The sequence below is a fragment of the Diplotaxodon limnothrissa genome, linkage group LG3, assembly GCF_057381915.1.
Source record: "Diplotaxodon limnothrissa isolate DT_005_m linkage group LG3, D_limnothrissa_male_GT1.1, whole genome shotgun sequence".
In the NCBI taxonomy this organism is placed as follows: Eukaryota; Metazoa; Chordata; class Actinopteri; order Cichliformes; family Cichlidae; genus Diplotaxodon; species Diplotaxodon limnothrissa.
In genome coordinates this window covers 28,207,325-28,230,540 of record NC_140598.1, presented here as the reverse complement: position 1 = coordinate 28,230,540, position 23,216 = coordinate 28,207,325, and the positions used below count along the sequence as shown (strand labels likewise).

Here is a 23,216-nt window from a genome sequence, read left to right as displayed (position 1 = left end):
CCTCTGGCCAACACCAGCAGGCAAGTAGGGTAAAGTGTCTTGCCCAAGGACACAACGAAAAGGACAGAGAGCCCAGGGATCGAACCAGCGACCTTCCGGTTACAGATGCGATTCCCAACCCCCTGAGCCACGGTCGCCCTATAGTTAATTATAATTATAATTAGGGATATAACATGGCATAAAATAATATTATAATCCCACACCAGCCAGAATGAAGCTTCAACCTTTAGCTAGCACAATGTGTCACATAGTATCATGATCCAGTATACATTACTCTAAAGTTGTTAATGTTGCCGACAAATTATGCTTATTTTCAAAAAATAATGCTGGCATGGGGAACTTTTTTAGTGTACATGATTTTTGCAGATACAGCAACAACTTATAATTGTTTAAGTAACAATTTAAATATATGTATAAGTGCTTAAAGTACAAAGTAAACTTGTGATCAAAAAAGCCTGCAGTCTGCACTTGTTTTTGCTTCTTAAAGTACATTTTAAAAAAGAAAACAAAATGAATATATACAAAATACACATATCCAAATATCTGGGCTCCACACAGTGTCGAAACTGAGGGTGTATTTTTGTTCTTTAAATTCTTTGCCTGGAGTAAGTATTTTGGATCGATATATTCCACTCAAATTATGACCTCATGTGATGCCTGAATTCACAATCTACTTTTGTAATTATATTTCAAGTATTTAAAAATAACAGGAAAATTCAATAAAATTTCATAGAAAAAAAATCTGTTTTACAGTGTATCCAGAACCTGACCAAACAGGATACCACAATCTCAATATCAATATAATACTATAATAATAATATAATAATCAATATATATATACTTATATCATATATATAATATATCATATATTATACAATGAAGGCTTCCCTTCATTGGCTTCCTGTTAAATCCAGAATTTAATTCAAAATCCTGCTCCTCACATACAAGGTCTTAAATAATCAGGCCCCATCTTATCTTAATGACCTTGTAGTACCATATCACCCTATTAGAGCACTTCGCTCTCACACTGCAGGCCTACTTGTTGTTCCTAGAGTATTTAAAAGTAGAATGGGAGGGAGAGCCTTCAGCTTTCAGGCCCCTCTTCTGTGGAACCAGCTTCCAGTTTGGATTCGGGAGACAGACACTATCTCTACTTTCAAAATTAGGCTTAAACCTTTCCTTTTTGCTAAAGCATATAGTTAGGGCTGGACCAGGTGACCCTGAATCCTCCCTTAGTTATGCTGCAATAGACATAGGCTGCCGGGGGATTCCCATGATGCATTGAGTTTTTCCTTTCCAGTCACCTTTCTCACTCACTATGTATTGATAGACCTCTCTGCATTGAATCATATCTGTTATTAACCTCTGTCTCTCTTCCACAGCATGTCTTTTATCCTGTCTTCCTTCTCTCACCCCAACCGGTCACAGCAGATGGCCCCGCCCCTCCCTGAGCCTGGTTCTGCCGGAGGTTTCTTCCTGTTAAAAGGGAGTTTTTCCTTCCCACTGTCGCCAAAGTGCTGCTCATAGGGGGTCATATGATTGTTGGGTTTTTCTCTGTATCTATGAAGCGCCTTGAGGCGACTTTTGTTGTGATTCGGCGCTATATAAATAAAATTGAATTGAATTGATTTGAAAGATTGGATATTCCACCTGCTAAGAATGTTTTAATGCAGTACAGTTGTTATTATCATCAGTTGTCACCTCCTGCTTATGACAGTTAAAATAAATAACATTCATATAAGAAATGAAATTGTCTCGTGTAAACTAGGTGGTGTTAAATAGGCCTATACTACTGTACTTTAATGTCGGTCATAAGGGTGTTACTTCAAGAGCCATATATTTTATGAGGTGGCACTCATTGTAAAAAGTTTGAGAACCACTGCCATAGATGAAGTAAGCTGCTCTTACACAAACAAACATGAAACACATTAGATGCTCAGTTTCACTCACATGTAGCGTCACAAATCCCAAACAAAAACAAGAGGACTTCAAGAGAATCCATCCATGACAAATGGAGAGTTCATGGCATGACTGTAGTCTGAACTGAACAGAGAGGTTTCATCAACAGCTTTGTCTGTGGGTGGAGGAAAGAGGAGGAGGAATTCTGCTGTCGTAGAGGAAGAAGCTTTGACTGCAGTTGTATGATATTAATCTAAGTGGACATGTGTTATAAAGAGTATGGGTTGAGACTATGTAAGGACAAGAAAGACATTGTGGACAAAACAGGACACCCCCCCCCCCCCCCCCCCCCCCCCATAATCTTTAGTTACAATATTATAGTTAGTTAAATGGTCTGATTGTTCAAATATGTATTTTCTTTGATTGTGGTAAGATAATGTGTGCCCCAGTCTCCAAAAATGGAAGCGTAGTTATTCCTCCGTTACACCACAAGAGGGAGTATCCCATAAAATGAGCAGTTCTAGCGGGTAGAAAATAGAGAAAATAAGCCCAGCCACTACCCATAAGGCAGTGCGCCTATAAGAGTTGTGTGAGACTGCAAAAGTGTGTAACGTTGTGCTATGTCAATATATATATTTGCAGTTAAGCAGATACAAGATGGTAAATAACTTAAAATGTATCTACAGATGAGTCCACGGGGTTGCAGAGAATGTGGGAAAGTTGGCCGTTAATCCCCACTATGTGTCATTAGTGTGTAAGTTATTGGTAGCGATGTGAATTAGCCGTGATGCTAACGATTAGCAGCTAGATCTGATTCATTAGTTTGTGCGGAAACCTCGTGGCACTTTTGTGGATTTATACCTGGGTTGTAATCACAGCAGATATAGACTGGTGGATCACACTATCTTTTGTTTATTTCATTGTTACACTGTAAGAAATATTAGTGATTTGAGTTTAAAGACTACCCATAAGGCAGTGCGCCTATAAGAGTTGTGTGAGACTGCAAAAGTGTGTAAAGTTGTGCTATGTCAATGTATATATTTGCAGATGCAGTAAAGGCGAACTCACAAAGCCACACTGGTTTCAATTCATTTTAATCCAAGTGTGCAACAACTAGCACTACACAACAGGGAGACTCTGTTACTTTAACTCTGTTTTTGAGTTGGTGGTGGTCAGAGGGCCCGGTGGCGCCAGTGTCCAGCAGCCTCGCCTCTGTCAGTGCGCCCCAGGGCAGCTGTGGCTACAATGTAGCTGCCATCACCAGTGTGTGAATGTGTGTGTGAATGGGTGGATGACTGAATGTAGTGTAAAGCGCTTTGGGGTACAAATACAGGCCATTTATCATTTACTATTTAAAGAAGAGACTGATTATAAAAAATATAGCTGATGAATTTTGTTGATGTCTTGAAGACTTCAGAGTCATTTAGCCTCAACTCTGAAACATCTCTAAGAAAGGATTGTGGGAAACACTGAAGAGACATGACCGAGAAAGCTGGTTCTGTTTTGTATCCAGAGTGCAGGAAGTGCTGCAATCTGCTGCACAGCTTCCAACCACAAAACCATCATGGCGACTCAGTATTTCTCTACTGTCTGACAGTGACAGGCCTAAACGGTGATTTAGAGTCAAATGCATTTAATTTCCCTTCTTATTCACACAATGAATTTTTGCAGTTATGTTTTACTAAATACTAACAGAGCAGATTGCAGATTTGTAGCCTGAGCTGAAAATCTTCTTCACTAACCTGGAAAATCAGACCCAAAAACCTGACTTTAAGAGAATTTATCTCTGGAGAGAAAACTGTCTGCAGTCTGAACCAAACAGAGAAGTATTTTGCGAACAGCCCTGAGAACATGAGAGGGAAGGAGGGCGTGAGTAAATCTTGTGATTTAAAGCACTTCTGCTAAGCAAGAGAGGAGAAAGAGAAAGCAACTGAGATATCACAACTTTTGCACATCTTCCTGATCCATGAAATGGAAATATAAATACTTGATTATTAGGGGTGGGGGAAAAAATCGATACTGCGTAGTATCACGATATTTTGTTTGCCAATAATGTATCGCTACAGGGACAGCAGACATCGATATTTTGTTCCAAAAACTTCCAGTCCACCAGATGGTGCGGTTGAGCCTTTTCTCTAGTGAGGTCAGCAGAGGTTAGGTCAGCACATGGGAAAATTGTTCAAACAAAGATGGAGGAAGAAAAAGAGATCAGGAAAGTGCCATCTGCGTTTAAATCAAACGTCTGGACGTACTTTGGATTTTTTAACAAGGATGGAACAAATGAGATGGATATGACACACGGGATTTGCAAGGTGTGTCGTATGAAAATAAAGTACTCTGGGAATACTACGAACATGAGGGCCCATCTTACACGGCACCATCCAAAAATAGCATTAACCACGGACGGGAAAGCTAGCTCTGAATCAGCCAACGCTGGACACTCTTAGCTTAGCAAAGCTATCTCCCAATTCAGAGCGAGCTAAGAAAATAACACAATCTATCACGTACTTCATCTGCAAAGACCTGCGTCCTTACAACATTGTGGAAAACTAGGGCTTTTCTTACATGATCAAGACGCTGGAACCCAGGTATGTGATACCATCACGACGTTTTTTCGCGGACACAGCCGTACCCAATCTCTACATAGATGTGAAGCGTAAAGTTGAGGAAAGTTTGAGCACAGCAGAAAGGGTTGCATTAACTTGCGACGCATGGACCTCGCGGGCTGTAGATTCATATGTGACTATAGCAGCTCATTATCTCACAGCGGACTGGCAACTGCTGTCTTACGTTCTCCAAACTCGAACATTACATGAAAGTCACACCGGAGCGAACATTGCAAATCTCCTGCAAAATGCAGCACAGGAATGGGGGATTGCCGACAAAAATCTGGGGGTTGTCACCGACAATGCTTCTAATATGACAATTGCCACTCAGCTAGCGGGATACCTGCATGTGAAGTGTTTCGCCCATACGCTCAATCTGGCATCACAACGAGCCTTAAACCTGCCTGCAGTAGCCAGGGTCTTAGGGAGAGTGCGGCGCATAACTGGGTTTTTCAATAGAAGCACAGTGGCAAACCACGCTCTGGAGCAAAAACAGAAAATGTTACAGCTCCCGACTCACAAGCTCAAGACCGACGTCTGCACGAGATGGAACAGTGCTTATGACATGCTCCAGCGTTTCCTTGAACAACAACCTGCAATTTGTGCGGCGCTGCTGTCTCCCGAAGTCAGAAAGAGTAGCACAGATATCTTTACTCTAAATGAGACGGATATTGGGAACACTGAAGAAGTTGTCCGGGCCTTGAAGTCAATGCAAGTCGCGACTACTGTGATGTCTGAGGAAAAGAATCCTACTCTGTCTGTCGTAGCACCGCTGCTAGCACAGCTGTTGCACAACACCCAAGACAACATTGGTGACACAGCACTGGTCAGAAACATCAAGCAAAGTATCAGTCAAGATCTTAAGAAGAGATATGCCAGCACAGTCGAGAGGAACACCCTCTACACAGCATCAGCTCTCGACCCACGCTTTAAAACCCTGCCGTTCCTGTCACTGGAGGAAAGACAGGAAACCTATGCCAGAGTGGTTGCTGAGGCTATAACCCTTCAGGTAAGCAAACATTCTGGTGTTATAATTTAAATAACTTACAATATTAGTAGATCGGTGATATTTTTGTCATATTGGTAATATTCTATTTAACGATTAAATACATTAATTATAATTTGCTAACATATTACTGCATACTAAAAGATATGAAATATTTATTTTCTCCCTCTCTCTGTATGTGTGTGGGTTTTCTACAGGAAGAAAAGAGGCAGCAGCCCATCTGTGAGCCAGAAGCCCATGAACATCATGAGAAACCTGACGAGACTGAACAAAATCCCAGACCCCCTCTCATACCAGCCAAGATGAGGAAGTCTTGTGGGTTAACAGACTTGCTTGGTCAGACTTATGGTGATGTTGGAGCCCCACCAAAACCATTATCTGCCACAGCTGAGGAGGAGGTGAAAAGATACCAGGAGGTCACATCACTGGCACTCACAGAAGACCCACTAAGCTGGTGGAAATCCCATGAGGAAGTCTATCCTTTCCTGGCCACGCTGGCAAAAAGATACCTTTGTATCCCAGGTACTAGTGTCTCGGCTGAAAGAGTCTTCTCAACCGCTGGAGACATCGTCACAGCAAAACGGAGCACTCTGACTTCAGAGCATGTTGATCAGCTCCTTTTTCTGAGCAAGAATGCTGACATTGCTTCACTGTCCAAATGTGTTTAACTTTTTAGGGCAGCAACAAACAGGACAGTTTACTTATTTTAATTTAAGAAATGTTTTATTTTATTTAAATTTAAAACTTTTTTTATTTAATGTAAAATTATATTTTGTTTTAAGCTATAATTGTACCAGATAGTTACGTTCAGTTAAGTTGGTTACTAGACTGTCATACAAACCGTTCACTTTGTCAGCAATAAAACTGACTGACATGAGAGAAAGACTGAGTGTGAGACTTTATTATTAGATAAAATGAATATTGATTAAGTTTACCTTTATGGACAAAATCTGCAGTAGAAAAAATATGTGATAAATCACAAAATATTGTATTGCAATACCCAGAATATTGCAAAAATATATATTAAAAAAAACCTGCAATAATATCGTATCGTGAGTTAAGTATTGTGATAATATCGTATCGTGGGGTGTATGGTGATTCCCACCTCTATTGATTATGTAAATACTGGAATACAGCTTTGCTGTTGTGCAGAACAAAAGTCATGAAGTCCAAACTAAACTTTCTTGATGTGACTGGTTATTGTTGTTATGACCATGAATAAAAAAAAATCCCACATTGAAAGTTTATTTATATACAAGCAAGCACCTGCAAGCAGTGGGGAGGACAAACTCCCTTCATAAATCTATGGCGGAACCAGGCCCAGGGAGGAGAAGCAATCTTGCACGAATATTTGAGGTGGTGTAAAGAAACAAACACAAACAGTGGAAGAGAAAATAGAGACTATCTAGCATAGTTGAGATATGTAAACATCTGCAGAATGAAAAAGTGAAAATGGTGAGTGGAAAATAAATGCTCAGTGCATATAGGGGAAGTCAGCAGCAGCTTGGTGGATGGGCCTGAAAGCTAAAGCTGAAGGTGAATAGAATTAATGATAAATAAAATGATCAGTAGCTAAAACTCTAGTGTGAATCGTAACGTTGACTTTGTCCTGTAGGCCTACCTGTTGCCTCGAACAGCCTTCACAGAACATAATAATATCATCTTCATTAGCAAATAGACGACTCAGGATCTGATGGTGAAAGATAATTTTTGACATGTTTTACTGGCCAGGTAACATGTTGTTACCTTCCTTCACATCCATAGAATTAGTTTTGGGTTAAACTGAAGTGTCAGCCCTGCAGATCAAAGTATTGGATTATTTCCTGTCACAGAGTGAGAGACATGGTACATCCTGGACCTTCACAGGGCTGACACAGAGAGACAAACAACTAGACCAGGAAACAACTAGAACAACTCCAGGCCTCGGCAGGCTGAATCCAATTATTATGGTAAATGGCCTGCATTTGTATAGCGCTTTTCTAGTCCATAGGACCCCAAAGCGCTTTACACTACATTCAGTCATTCACCCATTCACACACACATTCACACACTGGCGATGGCAAGCTACATTGTAGCCACAGCTGCCCTGGGGCGCACAGCCTCCAAAGTTTCAGGTGACAAAAAAGGCGCCGAACATGTATCAAGCATCTTATACCTAATAAAGTGGCCACAAGTAGAAACTATAAAATTCTGTTTATATTTTTGCACTTGTGTCAGTCTGAGTGAGTCCAGTTTATCACCAGCTGCTGTTTTTTCCTACTTTTCTTCCTCAGTAACATTGTTCATCTTACAAAACAAACGTTACTTTTTTTAATCTTCTTTTGAATCTTACAAACTTTGCAGAAGAAGAAACAAAAATGTTTCAGTTTGACCTCTAGGTGGCAGTGTTGTCTTAGTGTTACCATAGCCACCTACAGAGGACTGCAGGAACAGTGTCAATATGTTGGAGCCGTAAAATAAATATGTGTATGACTGAAAACTGACCTTGATCAGCCGCCAGTGATCCAGTCAAAGTGTGGGACACAAACACTATTAAAATGTTTCATTTGGATTTCAGACTTAAATTTTCCCAAATGTTAAAAATAGAAGAAATAAAAGACATATTACGTTAAATATATACAATTTTTGACATTGTAAGAAACACCTGTCAGTTTGCACATAAGATTTTAGTCATACTGACAATAATTTAACCCTCTTATATGGTCACTTTGTGTTTTCTTTGCTAAATACTTCAATCCTCTACACATGCAGGCATAAACATCCATTAAAGATCCAGACCTACATGAAATATAGGCTAAGATATATCTGCAAGACAAATGGGAGATAATCATCATCACGTGGTATTTGATATGTTCCTGTGAGTTGGTAATCTATCTATCCATCCATACATACATAACAAAGCACACACACATAATCTGGGCTTTCACTCCCTCGCATTGGACCTGTTACTGTAATCAGAGACAACATGAAGCTCTGATCAAAGAGTGTAGCTGCTACAGCTCTGCCACCACAGTCTGAAGCAGGAATAAGGTTTGACAGAGAGCTTCCTCTGTGACAGGATAATATGTTGAAGTTTCTTCTTGTTTCTACTTTATGTTCACAGAGTAGGTGAATTTATCACTCAGTGTAATGCAGACAGCAGCGTGTTCAAGGTTCTTTATTTGTCACATGCATAGTTATACAAGTATAACACACAGTGAAATGTAACCTGACACGCTCTACCCCCCCCCCCCCCCCCCCCCGGGGGGGGGGGTAGAGGAAGATCATATATATATATATATATATATATATAGTATATACGTTGGGTGAGTGTGCAGTAGTAGCAGCAAGCAGGTGAATTCTGTGCATTAATATGAATAGACATCTGACTATTTTACAGGACAGACAAAATAAACATATATAAAATTAAAGGAATTTGGAATGTACATTGTGCCTTGGTTTAGGGTGTCTGGAAGAGTCCTGTCTCAGTCAATTATAGTGTGGACACACTGAGAGGCCCACTCCTGTTTTTCTCTGTTACTGACTCACAGGAACATCCCAGATGTCTCAATCCACCCGAAAGCATGAGTCACGATCAGTCACTGAGAACCACGTGACGATGATCTTTCCATCCATCTGACAAACATGTCTCAGAATATGTTTTCAAAGCTGAATCCAGGTCTCCTTGACTTCTGTCACCACACACAGACATGGCATGTATAGTTTCAACACTCCCTCAAACCCCCATCTTCTTTTATTTGAGCCACACTGGTTCATCTAAAGCTGATCTCAATAGCTACAAAACAAATTTGACCCAGAAGAGACTTTGTGTGCTTTTGATCGGTAGGCCCACCAAACTCCTTCACAGGAAGCGGATTTCAGCTCTCTGACAAACAACGTCTTGATCCCTGATCCGATGAATCTCACGCAGTAGATAATGCAGGGTTCTGGAGCTGAGGTGGGTGAGAGGACTCGCCCAGCCTGACTGCCTTGTTGCACAGGAGTCTTTGCTGCTTGGCCTGATACGAAGAAACCTGAGTAGCCCTGCAGGCCAATTCTGAGTCACACCTCTTATGGCAGCTCCCCTCTCGATCGTGACGATGACGAACACCTCTGGGCATCCAAGTTTATACTTTACCCCATTCACATCCCATTCTCTTGCTCTCCCTCTAATATCAAGTCAACCAATTAGGTTTTGACATAAGATTCACTGATCTTCAGCCCCACCTTATTATCCTCTCCATCTCTGACCTTTCACCCACTTTTAACTAAGACAAAGGTCATTTCATGCCTTTATTCGGTTCATTAGCATTTCATTCACTTTAGCAGAATCCCTTTAAAACCAATTTTTCCCTTTTAAAACTACTCAGACTTCAGCAGTTTATTTGATCACGTCAACAAAGAGACTCTAAATGTAAGAAGAAACAGCACGATAAGTGACACTTTTCACATTTACTTTTTATTCTTTCAATTCAGCTTTCCAAAAAGTATTAATGCCTGAACATTCACACAATGTAATCAAATAAAGTTTCACTTTACATTTCAGACTGCAATAACCTGAGAGAGAGAGAGATAAGATAAGATAAAACTTTATCAATTCCTCGGGTGGGTTCCTCTGGGAAATTCGGTTCACAAACACATTTTTTATTTGCTTTTTACACACACAAGAAACTGTAAAACCCAGAGCGCAAAAACAGAGAGGTTCAGGAAAATCTGTGTCCACAATCAGCGAAGAAGTGTAAAAACTGTTGAAAGGGAGAAAAGAGGAAAAAATTTGTTTAAAAAAGAAAAAACCCGGAAAAGATCGTTAAAACACGTAAGAAAAAAAAAGAAAAAAAAGTTGGAAAAAGTCTAAAATCCCTGTTCACAAAAGGTGAAGAAGCGTAAAAACTGTTCAAAAAGTGAAAAAACAGTGTTTAAAAAAACAGCAAAAAAGTGTGAAATGCTTCTCCAAAAATAGAAAAAAGGTTAGAAAAGTGTAAAAACTGTAAAAAAACAGACAAAAAAACAACAGCAAAAACAAAAACGTGTAAAGCGATTGCCCAAAAAGAGACAGAATATTGGAAAATGTCCAAAACGAAATCAAAGGTTGAGAAAACTGTAAGAACCGTATCCAGAAAAGTTGAAAAAGTGAAAAAACTAGGTTGAGAACCCCCCCACCCCCCAAAAAAGACCGAAATCTGTGTGGCAAAACGGGAAGAAAGCTGCCAAAGTCGTGTCTCCGTCTTTGGTGTGGATACGATTTTTAATTAGGGCCTCCAAGCTAAGACTGAAAACCAAAAATCATATAAACTACAGTGAAATGAGCAAAAGTCGAAGTGGAACCCATCTGAAAAGAATTGTGTTTAAGGGTTCAGCAGGACTAGAGAACAATACCTGAACAAGTCTGCTGAAGCCCTTAAACACAGCCTCTCAGTGGGTAAAGAGTTTTCAACTTACCGTCAGAGGCTGAAGAAAAACTTGGGCACATAAGAGCCGATGTGTCCACACCGAAGCTGAGAGAGGCTGCTGAAGTGTTTTCAGCTTCGTGTGAGGCAAAACAGACAAGCCGCTATTCCCGAAGCTGAGCGGTCCCGAGAAATTTCAGTTTATTAATGTTGCATGTGTGAGCAGCATGTATGAGACACCTCTTTGCTCTCCGCTCGAATGGCTACACTCCGAATTACGTCACTGTTCGGGGGCGTGCTCTGCGCATGCGTCCTGGCTTGCACTGCTGAAGGCGAGCTCAGCGGTTCTTCACACACACGTGACAAAAAAGTCCCAGCTGAGTCTGGAAACAACGTCGCTCTGACATGTCGAGCTCCAAACAACAAGTTCATAGTTGTGAACTGGAGCAGAGCTGATCTGGGAGAAGAATATGTGCTCTTGTACCGGGACGAGCACTTTGATACCACCAAGCAGCATCCATCTTTTAAGAAGCGGGTGGCTCTGCAGGACAGACACATGAAGGATGGAGACGTGTCTTTGATTCTGGAGAATGCGACGACTGCGGATGCTGGAACGTACGAGTGTCGCGTCTTCATGGAAGAAACACGCTCGTGGGAATCTATCTGCACCTCACACCTGTTTCTGCTAGAAGATCAACCAGGAGGACTGAGAGGGGACGGAGTCAGAAGAGGACGTGCTGGACTGATAGCGAGCGCGTCACTTTGTGTTGTGCTTGTTGTTGTTGCTGTTGTTGCTTTTCTGACCTACAGAACACATGGACAGAGTCAGGATTCAGAGCGTCCTCCTGCTGAACTGCAGACTGTCTGAAATGTCTCAGAGCGTTTTGCAGATGAACTTTGAGTCTCCTGCTGCTGAGCAGAGACAGACAGCATTCAGCAACACTCCACACAGACCACTGATTTCACTCTGACACTACAGGAAGGACTTCATCATCCTGCGGGCTGACGAGTACATTTACTGTAAATATTTTTCCCCTATTGTCTATGAGACTGACCAATAGGAGCAGAAAGTACTCAGCTGAGCCAAACTTTAAGCAGCTGTTACTGAACCCAGCCTCAGTGAGAATGAACTGTTCTGTCCAACACAAGCTTCATGTTGGAAACATCAGCAGGTCTCTTCTCTGACTCAGTCCAGCTGATTATTTGTCTTTGCAGGCTGATAATCCAGATGTTTCTACACTAATGTGTAAAACATCAGTTTCTCGGTTTCAGATTATTATTTATTTGTACCACTTTGTTATTTTCCATTTTAAAGGATTCAATAACTGTCAGATAACCCAGGAAATTACACGAACGTGTCAGTGTGCAGCAGTTATTAGTTTTATTGTGTTCTCTGTTGTGAGTTGTAAAGATTTAAAGCAGAATATATTGTTGTAAATGATTATTTGTGGATTATCAAATTTTCCTTCACAATAAAGTCAAATGTAACTAAAGTATTAGACAAACTGCAGCAACTCCTTTAGGAATACTTTCACATCCTGATGTAAAAGTTGTGTTTTTAAATCAAATATGAATGGTTGAGACACTTATGATGCACATTTGCTGATGAATGCAGCTTGAAGCTTTGATGAGACTGTTTCATTACTTGTTTAAGATTTTATTCATGTTTTTCATTCAAAATGTAAAAGAATAAAGAGAATAAATGTGACAATCATCACTTGACTGGTTTGCTTCTGCTTCATGTGTTATTTTTTGTTGTCTTTGTTAGCACCCTTCATGCTTGGGGTCGATTCTGTAGGAGTCAATTTGACAATTGTTTTCTGATTGTACAGAAAAACTGCATTTAAACCAAGTGCTCCTTGAGATATCTTTGTCTAATAATTACGTTTATCTGATGTTCCGAACAATGTAAATGTATAAAAAAAAAATATTTTTTTAAAAGAACTCTGGAAATGGGGAATACTTTTCAAAACCACTGTACTCCACCGACTGTAGTGGATCGTCACGCAGGCACCCACTAATCATGACTCATGCTTTCAGGTGGATTGAGAGATTTGGGATGTTCCTGGGGGTTGGTAATATATATTAAAAAGGAAAACCCACCCAGTCTCTCACGTTGGACCTGTTACTGTAATCAGAGACAACATGAAGCTCTGATCAAAGAGTGTAGCTGCTACAGCTCTGCCACCACAGTCTGAAGCAGGAATAAGGTTTGACAGAGAGCTTCCTCTGTGACAGGATAATATGTTGAAGTTTCTTCTTGTTTCTGCTTTATGTTCACAGAGTAGGTGAATTTATCACTCAGTGTAATGCAGACAGCAGCGTGTGGACACACTGAGAGGCCCACTCCTGTTTTTCTCTGTTACTGACTCACAGGAACATCCCAGATGGCTCAATCCACCCGAAAGCATGAGTCACGATCAGTCACTGAGAACCACGTGACGATGATCTTTCCATCCATCTGACAAACATGTCTCAGAATATGTTTTCAAAGCTGAATCCAGGTCTCCTTGACTTCTGTCACCACACACAGACATGGCATGTATAGTTTCAACACTCCCTCAAACCCCCATCTTCTTTTATTTGAGCCACACTGGTTCATCTAAAGCTGATCTCAATAGCTACAAAACAAATTTGACCCAGAAGAGACTTTGTGTGCTTTTGATCGGTAGGCCCACCAAACTCCTTCACAGGAAGCGGATTTCAGCTCTCTGACAAACAACGTCTTGATCCCTGATCCGATGAATCTCACGCAGTAGATAATGCAGGGTTCTGGAGCTGAGGTGGGTGAGAGGACTCGCCCAGCCTGACTGCCTTGTTGCACAGGAGTCTTTGCTGCTTGGCCTGATACGAAGAAACCTGAGTAGCCCTGCAGGCCAATTCTGAGTCACACCTCTTATGGCAGCTCCCCTCTCGATCGTGACGATGATGATGATGAACACCTCTGGGCATCCAAGTTTATACTTTACCCCATTCACATCCCATTCTCTTGCTCTCCCTCTAATATCAAGTCAACCAATTAGGTTTTGACATAAGATTCACTGATCTTCAGCCCCACCTTATTATCCTCTCCATCTCTGACCTTTCACCCACTTTTAACTAAGACAAAGGTCATTTCATGCCTTTATTCGGTTCATTAGCATTTCATTCACTTTAGCAGAATCCCTTTAAAACCAATTTTTCCCTTTTAAAACTACTCAGACTTCAGCAGTTTATTTGATCACGTCAACAAAGAGACTCTAAATGTAAGAAGAAACAGCACGATAAGTGACACTTTTCACATTTACTTTTTATTCTTTCAATTCAGCTTTCCAAAAAGTATTAATGCCTGAACATTCACACAATGTAATCAAATAAAGTTTCACTTTACATTTCAGACTGCAATAACCTGAGAGAGAGAGAGATAAGATAAAACTTTATCAATTCCTCGGGTGGGTTCCTCTGGGAAATTCGGTTCACAAACACATTTTTTTATTTGCTTTTTACACACACAAGAAACTGTAAAACCCAGAGCGCAAAAACAGAGGTTCAGGAAAATCTGTGTCCACAATCAGCGAAGAAGTGTAAAAACTGTTGAAAGGGAGAAAAGAGGAAAAAATTTGTTAAAAAAGAAAAAACCCGGAAAAGATCGTTAAAACACGTAAGAAAAAAAAAAGAAAAAAAAGTTGGAAAAAGTCTAAAATCCCTGTTCACAAAAGGTGAAGAAGCGTAAAAACTGTTCAAAAAGTGAAAAAACAGTGTTTAAAAAAAAACAGCAAAAAAGTGTGAAATGCTTCTCCAAAAATAGAAAAAAGGTTAGAAAAGTGTAAAAACTGTAAAAAAAACAGACAAAAAAACAACAGCAAAAACAAAAACGTGTAAAGCGATTGCCCAAAAAGAGACAGAATATTGGAAAATGTCCAAAACGAAATCAAAGGTGGAGAAAACTGTAAGAACCGTATCCAGAAAAGTTGAAAAAGTGAAAAAACTAGGTTGAGAACCCCAAAAAAAGACCGAAATCTGTGTGGCAAAACGGGAAGAAAGCTGCCAAAGTCGTGTCTCCGTCTTTGGTGTGGATACGATTTTTAATTAGGGCCTCTAAGCTAAGACTGAAAACCAAAAATCATATAAACTACAGTGAAATGAGCAAAAGTCGAAGTGGAACCCATCTGAAAAGAATTGTGTTTAAGGGTTCAGCAGGACTAGAGAACAATACCTGAACAAGTCTGCTGAAGCCCTTAAACACAGCCTCTCAGTGGGTAAAGAGTTTTCAACTTACCGTCAGAGGCTGAAGAAAAACTTGGGCACATAAGAGCCGATGTGTCCACACCGAAGCTGAGAGACAGGCTGCTGAAGTGTTTTCAGCTTCGTGTGAGGCAAAACAGACAAGCCGCTATTCCCGAAGCTGAGCGGTCCCGAGAAATTTCAGTTTATTAATGTTGCATGTGTGAGCAGCATGTATGAGACACCTCTTTGCTCTCCGCTCGAATGGCTACACTCCGAATTACGTCACTGTTCGGGGGCGTGCTCTGCGCATGCGTCCTGGCTTGCACTGCTGAAGGCGAGCTCAGCGGTTCTTCACACACACGTGACAAAAAAGTCCCAGCTGAGTCTGGAAACAACGTCACTCTGACATGTCGAGCTCCAAACAACAAGTTCATAGTTGTGAACTGGAGCAGAGCTGATCTGGGAGAAGAATATGTGCTCTTGTACCGGGACGAGCACTTTGATACCACCAAGCAGCATCCATCTTTTAAGAAGCGGGTGGCTCTGCAGGACAGACACATGAAGGATGGAGACGTGTCTTTGATTCTGGAGAATGCGACGACTGCGGATGCTGGAACGTACGAGTGTCGCGTCTTCATGGAAGAAACACGCTCGTGGGAATCTATCTGCACCTCACACCTGTTTCTGCTAGAAGATCAACCAGGAGGACTGAGAGGGGACGGAGTCAGAAGAGGACGTGCTGGACTTTGTGTTGTGCTTGTTGTTGTTGCTGTTGTTGCTTTTCTGACCTACAGAACACATGGACAGAGTCAGGATTCAGAGCGTCCTCCTGCTGAACTGCAGACTGTCTGAAATGTCTCAGAGCGTTTTGCAGATGAACTTTGAGTCTCCTGCTGCTGAGCAGAGACAGACAGCATTCAGCAACACTCCACACAGACCACTGATTTCACTCTGACACTACAGGAAGGACTTCATCATCCTGCGGGCTGACGAGTACATTTACTGTAAATATTTTTCCCCTATTGTCTATGAGACTGACCAATAGGAGCAGAAAGTACTCAGCTGAGCCAAACTTTAAGCAGCTGTTACTGAACCCAGCCTCAGTGAGAATGAACTGTTCTGTCCAACACAAGCTTCATGTTGGAAACATCAGCAGGTCTCTTCTCTGACTCAGTCCAGCTGATTATTTGTCTTTGCAGGCTGATAATCCCGATGTTTCTACACTAATGTGTAAAACATCAGTTTCTCGGTTTCAGATTATTATTTATTTGTACCACTTTGTTATTTTCCATTTTAAAGGATTCAATAACTGTCAGATAACCCAGGAAATTACACGAACGTGTCAGTGTGCAGCAGTTATTAGTTTTATTGTGTTCTCTGTTGTGAGTTGTAAAGATTTAAAGCAGAATATATTGTTGTAAATGATTATTTGTGGATTATCAAATTTTCCTTCACAATAAAGTCAAATGTAACTAAAGTATTAGACAAACTGCAGCAACTCCTTTAGGAATACTTTCACATCCTGATGTAAAAGTTGTTTTTAAATCAAATATGAATGGTTGAGACACTTATGATGCACATTTGCTGATGAATGCAGCTTGAAGCTTTGATGAGACTGTTTCATTACTTGTTTAAGATTTTATTCATGTTTTTCATTCAAAATGTAAAAGAATAAAGAGAATAAATGTGACAATCATCACTTGACTGGTTTGCTTCTGCTTCATGTGTTATTTTTTGTTGTCTTTGTTAGCACCCTTCATGCTTGGGGTCGATTCTGTAGGAGTCAATTTGACAATTGTTTTCTGATTGTACAGAAAAACTGCATTTAAACCAAGTGCTCCTTGAGATATCTTTGTCTAATAATTACGTTTATCTGATGTTCCGAACAATGTAAATGTATAAAAAAAAAATATTTTTTTAAAAGAACTCTGGAAATGGGGAATACTTTTCAAAACCACTGTACTCCACCGACTGTAGTGGATCGTCACGCAGGCACCCACTAATCATGACTCATGCTTTCAGGTGGATTGAGAGATTTGGGATGTTCCTGGGGGTTGGTAATATATATTAAAAAGGAAAACCCACCCAGTCTCTCACGTTGGACCTGTTACTGTAATCAGAGACAACATGAAGCTCTGATCAAAGAGTGTAGCTGCTACAGCTCTGCCACCACAGTCTGAAGCAGGAATAAGGTTTGACAGAGAGCTTCCTCTGTGACAGGATAATATGTTGAAGTTTCTTCTTGTTTCTGCTTTATGTTCACAGAGTAGGTGAATTTATCACTCAGTGTAATGCAGACAGCAGCGTGTGGACACACTGAGAGGCCCACTCCTGTTTTTCTCTGTTACTGACTCACAGGAACATCCCAGATGGCTCAATCCACCCGAAAGCATGAGTCACGATCAGTCACTGAGAACCACGTGACGATGATCTTTCCATCCATCTGACAAACATGTCTCAGAATATGTTTTCAAAGCTGAATCCAGGTCTCCTTGACTTCTGTCACCACACACAGACATGGCATGTATAGTTTCAACACTCCCTCAAACCCCCATCTTCTTTTATTTGAGCCACACTGGTTCATCTAAAGCTGATCTCAATAGCTACAAAACAAATTTGACCCAGAAGAGACTTTGTGTGCTTTTGATCGGTAGGCCCACCAAACTCCTTCACAGGAAGCGGATTTCAGCTCTCTGACAAACAACGTCTTGATCCCTGATCCGATGAATCTCACGCAGTAGATAATGCAGGGTTCTGGAGCTGAGGTGGGTGAGAGGACTCGCCCAGCCTGACTGCCTTGTTGCACAGGAGTCTTTGCTGCTTGGCCTGATACGAAGAAACCTGAGTAGCCCTGCAGGCCAATTCTGAGTCACACCTCTTATGGCAGCTCCCCTCTCGATCGTGACGATGATGATGATGAACACCTCTGGGCATCCAAGTTTATACTTTACCCCATTCACATCCCATTCTCTTGCTCTCCCTCTAATATCAAGTCAACCAATTAGGTTTTGACATAAGATTCACTGATCTTCAGCCCCACCTTATTATCCTCTCCATCTCTGACCTTTCACCCACTTTTAACTAAGACAAAGGTCATTTCATGCCTTTATTCGGTTCATTAGCATTTCATTCACTTTAGCAGAATCCCTTTAAAACCAATTTTTCCCTTTTAAAACTACTCAGACTTCAGCAGTTTATTTGATCACGTCAACAAAGAGACTCTAAATGTAAGAAGAAACAGCACGATAAGTGACACTTTTCACATTTACTTTTTATTCTTTCAATTCAGCTTTCCAAAAAGTATTAATGCCTGAACATTCACACAATGTAATCAAATAAAGTTTCACTTTACATTTCAGACTGCAATAACCTGAGAGAGAGAGAGATAAGATAAAACTTTATCAATTCCTCGGGTGGGTTCCTCTGGGAAATTCGGTTCACAAACACATTTTTTTATTTGCTTTTTACACACACAAGAAACTGTAAAACCCAGAGCGCAAAAACAGAGGTTCAGGAAAATCTGTGTCCACAATCAGCGAAGAAGTGTAAAAACTGTTGAAAGGGAGAAAAGAGGAAAAAATTTGTTAAAAAAGAAAAAACCCGGAAAAGATCGTTAAAACACGTAAGAAAAAAAAAAGAAAAAAAAGTTGGAAAAAGTCTAAAATCCCTGTTCACAAAAGGTGAAGAAGCGTAAAAACTGTTCAAAAAGTGAAAAAACAGTGTTTAAAAAAAAACAGCAAAAAAGTGTGAAATGCTTCTCCAAAAATAGAAAAAAGGTTAGAAAAGTGTAAAAACTGTAAAAAAAAACAGACAAAAAAACAACAGCAAAAACAAAAACGTGTAAAGCGATTGCCCAAAAAGAGACAGAATATTGGAAAATGTCCAAAACGAAATCAAAGGTGGAGAAAACTGTAAGAACCGTATCCAGAAAAGTTGAAAAAGTGAAAAAACTAGGTTGAGAACCCCAAAAAAAGACCGAAATCTGTGTGGCAAAACGGGAAGAAAGCTGCCAAAGTCGTGTCTCCGTCTTTGGTGTGGATACGATTTTTAATTAGGGCCTCTAAGCTAAGACTGAAAACCAAAAATGACACTAACTACAGTGAAATGAGCAAAAGTCGAAGTGGAACCCATCTGAAAAGAATTGTGTTTAAGGGTTCAGCAGGACTAGAGAACAATACCTGAACAAGTCTGCTGAAGCCCTTAAACACAGCCTCTCAGTGGGTAAAGAGTTTTCAACTTACCGTCAGAGGCTGAAGAAAAACTTGGGCACATAAGAGCCGATGTGTCCACACCGAAGCTGAGAGACAGGCTGCTGAAGTGTTTTCAGCTTCGTGTGAGGCAAAACAGACAAGCCGCTATTCCCGAAGCTGAGCGGTCCCGAGAAATTTCAGTTTATTAATGTTGCATGTGTGAGCAGCATGTATGAGACACCTCTTTGCTCTCCGCTCGAATGGCTACACTCCGAATTACGTCACTGTTCGGGGGCGTGCTCTGCGCATGCGTCCTGGCTTGCACTGCTGAAGGCGAGCTCAGCGGTTCTTCACACACACGTGACAAAAAAGTCCCAGCTGAGTCTGGAAACAACGTCACTCTGACATGTCGAGCTCCAAACAACAAGTTCATAGTTGTGAACTGGAGCAGAGCTGATCTGGGAGAAGAATATGTGCTCTTGTACCGGGACGAGCACTTTGATACCACCAAGCAGCATCCATCTTTTAAGAAGCGGGTGGCTCTGCAGGACAGACACATGAAGGATGGAGACGTGTCTTTGATTCTGGAGAATGCGACGACTGCGGATGCTGGAACGTACGAGTGTCGCGTCTTCATGGAAGAAACACGCTCGTGGGAATCTATCTGCACCTCACACCTGTTTCTGCTAGAAGATCAACCAGGAGGACTGAGAGGGGACGGAGTCAGAAGAGGACGTGCTGGACTTTGTGTTGTGCTTGTTGTTGTTGCTGTTGTTGCTTTTCTGACCTACAGAACACATGGACAGAGTCAGGATTCAGAGCGTCCTCCTGCTGAACTGCAGACTGTCTGAAATGTCTCAGAGCGTTTTGCAGATGAACTTTGAGTCTCCTGCTGCTGAGCAGAGACAGACAGCATTCAGCAACACTCCACACAGACCACTGATTTCACTCTGACACTACAGGAAGGACTTCATCATCCTGCGGGCTGACGAGTACATTTACTGTAAATATTTTTCCCCTATTGTCTATGAGACTGACCAATAGGAGCAGAAAGTACTCAGCTGAGCCAAACTTTAAGCAGCTGTTACTGAACCCAGCCTCAGTGAGAATGAACTGTTCTGTCCAACACAAGCTTCATGTTGGAAACATCAGCAGGTCTCTTCTCTGACTCAGTCCAGCTGATTATTTGTCTTTGCAGGCTGATAATCCCGATGTTTCTACACTAATGTGTAAAACATCAGTTTCTCGGTTTCAGATTATTATTTATTTGTACCACTTTGTTATTTTCCATTTTAAAGGATTCAATAACTGTCAGATAACCCAGGAAATTACACGAACGTGTCAGTGTGCAGCAGTTATTAGTTTTATTGTGTTCTCTGTTGTGAGTTGTAAAGATTTAAAGCAGAATATATTGTTGTAAATGATTATTTGTGGATTATCAAATTTTCCTTCACAATAAAGTCAAATGTAACTAAAGTATTAGACAAACTGCAGCAACTCCTTTAGGAATACTTTCACATCCTGATGTAAAAGTTGTTTTTAAATCAAATATGAATGGTTGAGACACTTATGATGCACATTTGCTGATGAATGCAGCTTGAAGCTTTGATGAGACTGTTTCATTACTTGTTTAAGATTTTATTCATGTTTTTCATTCAAAATGTAAAAGAATAAAGAGAATAAATGTGACAATCATCACTTGACTGGTTTGCTTCTGCTTCATGTGTTATTTTTTGTTGTCTTTGTTAGCACCCTTCATGCTTGGGGTCGATTCTGTAGGAGTCAATTTGACAATTGTTTTCTGATTGTACAGAAAAACTGCATTTAAACCAAGTGCTCCTTGAGATATCTTTGTCTAATAATTACGTTTATCTGATGTTCCGAACAATGTAAATGTATAAAAAAAAAATATTTTTTTAAAAGAACTCTGGAAATGGGGAATACTTTTCAAAACCACTGTACTCCACCGACTGTAGTGGATCGTCACGCAGGCACCCACTAATCATGACTCATGCTTTCAGGTGGATTGAGAGATTTGGGATGTTCCTGGGGGTTGGTAATATATATTAAAAAGGAAAACCCACCCAGTCTCTCACGTTGGACCTGTTACTGTAATCAGAGACAACATGAAGCTCTGATCAAAGAGTGTAGCTGCTACAGCTCTGCCACCACAGTCTGAAGCAGGAATAAGGTTTGACAGAGAGCTTCCTCTGTGACAGGATAATATGTTGAAGTTTCTTCTTGTTTCTGCTTTATGTTCACAGAGTAGGTGAATTTATCACTCAGTGTAATGCAGACAGCAGCGTGTGGACACACTGAGAGGCCCACTCCTGTTTTTCTCTGTTACTGACTCACAGGAACATCCCAGATGGCTCAATCCACCCGAAAGCATGAGTCACGATCAGTCACTGAGAACCACGTGACGATGATCTTTCCATCCATCTGACAAACATGTCTCAGAATATGTTTTCAAAGCTGAATCCAGGTCTCCTTGACTTCTGTCACCACACACAGACATGGCATGTATAGTTTCAACACTCCCTCAAACCCCCATCTTCTTTTATTTGAGCCACACTGGTTCATCTAAAGCTGATCTCAATAGCTACAAAACAAATTTGACCCAGAAGAGACTTTGTGTGCTTTTGATCGGTAGGCCCACCAAACTCCTTCACAGGAAGCGGATTTCAGCTCTCTGACAAACAACGTCTTGATCCCTGATCCGATGAATCTCACGCAGTAGATAATGCAGGGTTCTGGAGCTGAGGTGGGTGAGAGGACTCGCCCAGCCTGACTGCCTTGTTGCACAGGAGTCTTTGCTGCTTGGCCTGATACGAAGAAACCTGAGTAGCCCTGCAGGCCAATTCTGAGTCACACCTCTTATGGCAGCTCCCCTCTCGATCGTGACGATGATGATGATGAACACCTCTGGGCATCCAAGTTTATACTTTACCCCATTCACATCCCATTCTCTTGCTCTCCCTCTAATATCAAGTCAACCAATTAGGTTTTGACATAAGATTCACTGATCTTCAGCCCCACCTTATTATCCTCTCCATCTCTGACCTTTCACCCACTTTTAACTAAGACAAAGGTCATTTCATGCCTTTATTCGGTTCATTAGCATTTCATTCACTTTAGCAGAATCCCTTTAAAACCAATTTTTCCCTTTTAAAACTACTCAGACTTCAGCAGTTTATTTGATCACGTCAACAAAGAGACTCTAAATGTAAGAAGAAACAGCACGATAAGTGACACTTTTCACATTTACTTTTTATTCTTTCAATTCAGCTTTCCAAAAAGTATTAATGCCTGAACATTCACACAATGTAATCAAATAAAGTTTCACTTTACATTTCAGACTGCAATAACCTGAGAGAGAGAGAGATAAGATAAAACTTTATCAATTCCTCGGGTGGGTTCCTCTGGGAAATTCGGTTCACAAACACATTTTTTTATTTGCTTTTTACACACACAAGAAACTGTAAAACCCAGAGCGCAAAAACAGAGGTTCAGGAAAATCTGTGTCCACAATCAGCGAAGAAGTGTAAAAACTGTTTGAAAGGGAGAAAAGAGGAAAAAATTTGTTAAAAAAGAAAACCCGGAAAAGATCGTTAAAACACGTAAGAAAAAAAAAGAAAAAAAAAAGTTAGAAAAAGTCTAAAATCCCTGTTCACAAAAGGTGAAGAAGCGTAAAAACTGTTTGAAAGGGAGAAAAGAGGAAAAACTTTGTTTAAAAAAAAAACCCGGAAAAGATCGTTAAAACACGTAAGAAAAAAAAAGAAAAAAAAAAGTTAGAAAAAGTCTAAAATCCCTGTTCACAAAAGGTGAAGAAGCGTAAAAACTGTTCAAAAAGTCAAAGTGGAAAAACAGTGTTTAAAAAAAAAAAAACAGCAAAAAAGTGTGAAATGCTTCTCCAAAAATAGAAAAAAGTTTAGAAAAGTGT

At 40.6% G+C, this 23,216-nt stretch overlaps 2 protein-coding genes and 1 pseudogene across 2 annotated transcripts; all 3 read left to right on the top strand.

The window, feature by feature from the left end:
- Positions 1-4,464: 4,464 nt before the first annotated feature.
- LOC146635214 (E3 SUMO-protein ligase ZBED1-like) lies at positions 4,465-6,179 on the top strand. Its single transcript, XM_085350054.1, has 2 exons — positions 4,465-5,514; positions 5,709-6,179. The coding sequence occupies exons 1-2, from the start codon at positions 4,465-4,467 to the stop codon at positions 6,177-6,179; spliced, it is 1,521 nt and encodes a 506-aa protein (XP_085206180.1).
- A 4,957-nt stretch (positions 6,180-11,136) lies between these two features.
- LOC146635213 (uncharacterized) lies at positions 11,137-12,086 on the top strand. The gene has a single exon (XM_085350053.1). It carries the CDS (start codon positions 11,137-11,139, stop codon positions 11,743-11,745), a length of 609 nt encoding a protein of 202 aa, XP_085206179.1. The 3' UTR covers positions 11,746-12,086.
- Positions 12,087-15,344: 3,258 nt separating this feature from the next.
- On the top strand, positions 15,345-20,479 carry LOC146635212 (CD226 antigen-like; annotated as a pseudogene).
- Positions 20,480-23,216: the final 2,737 nt, after the last annotated feature.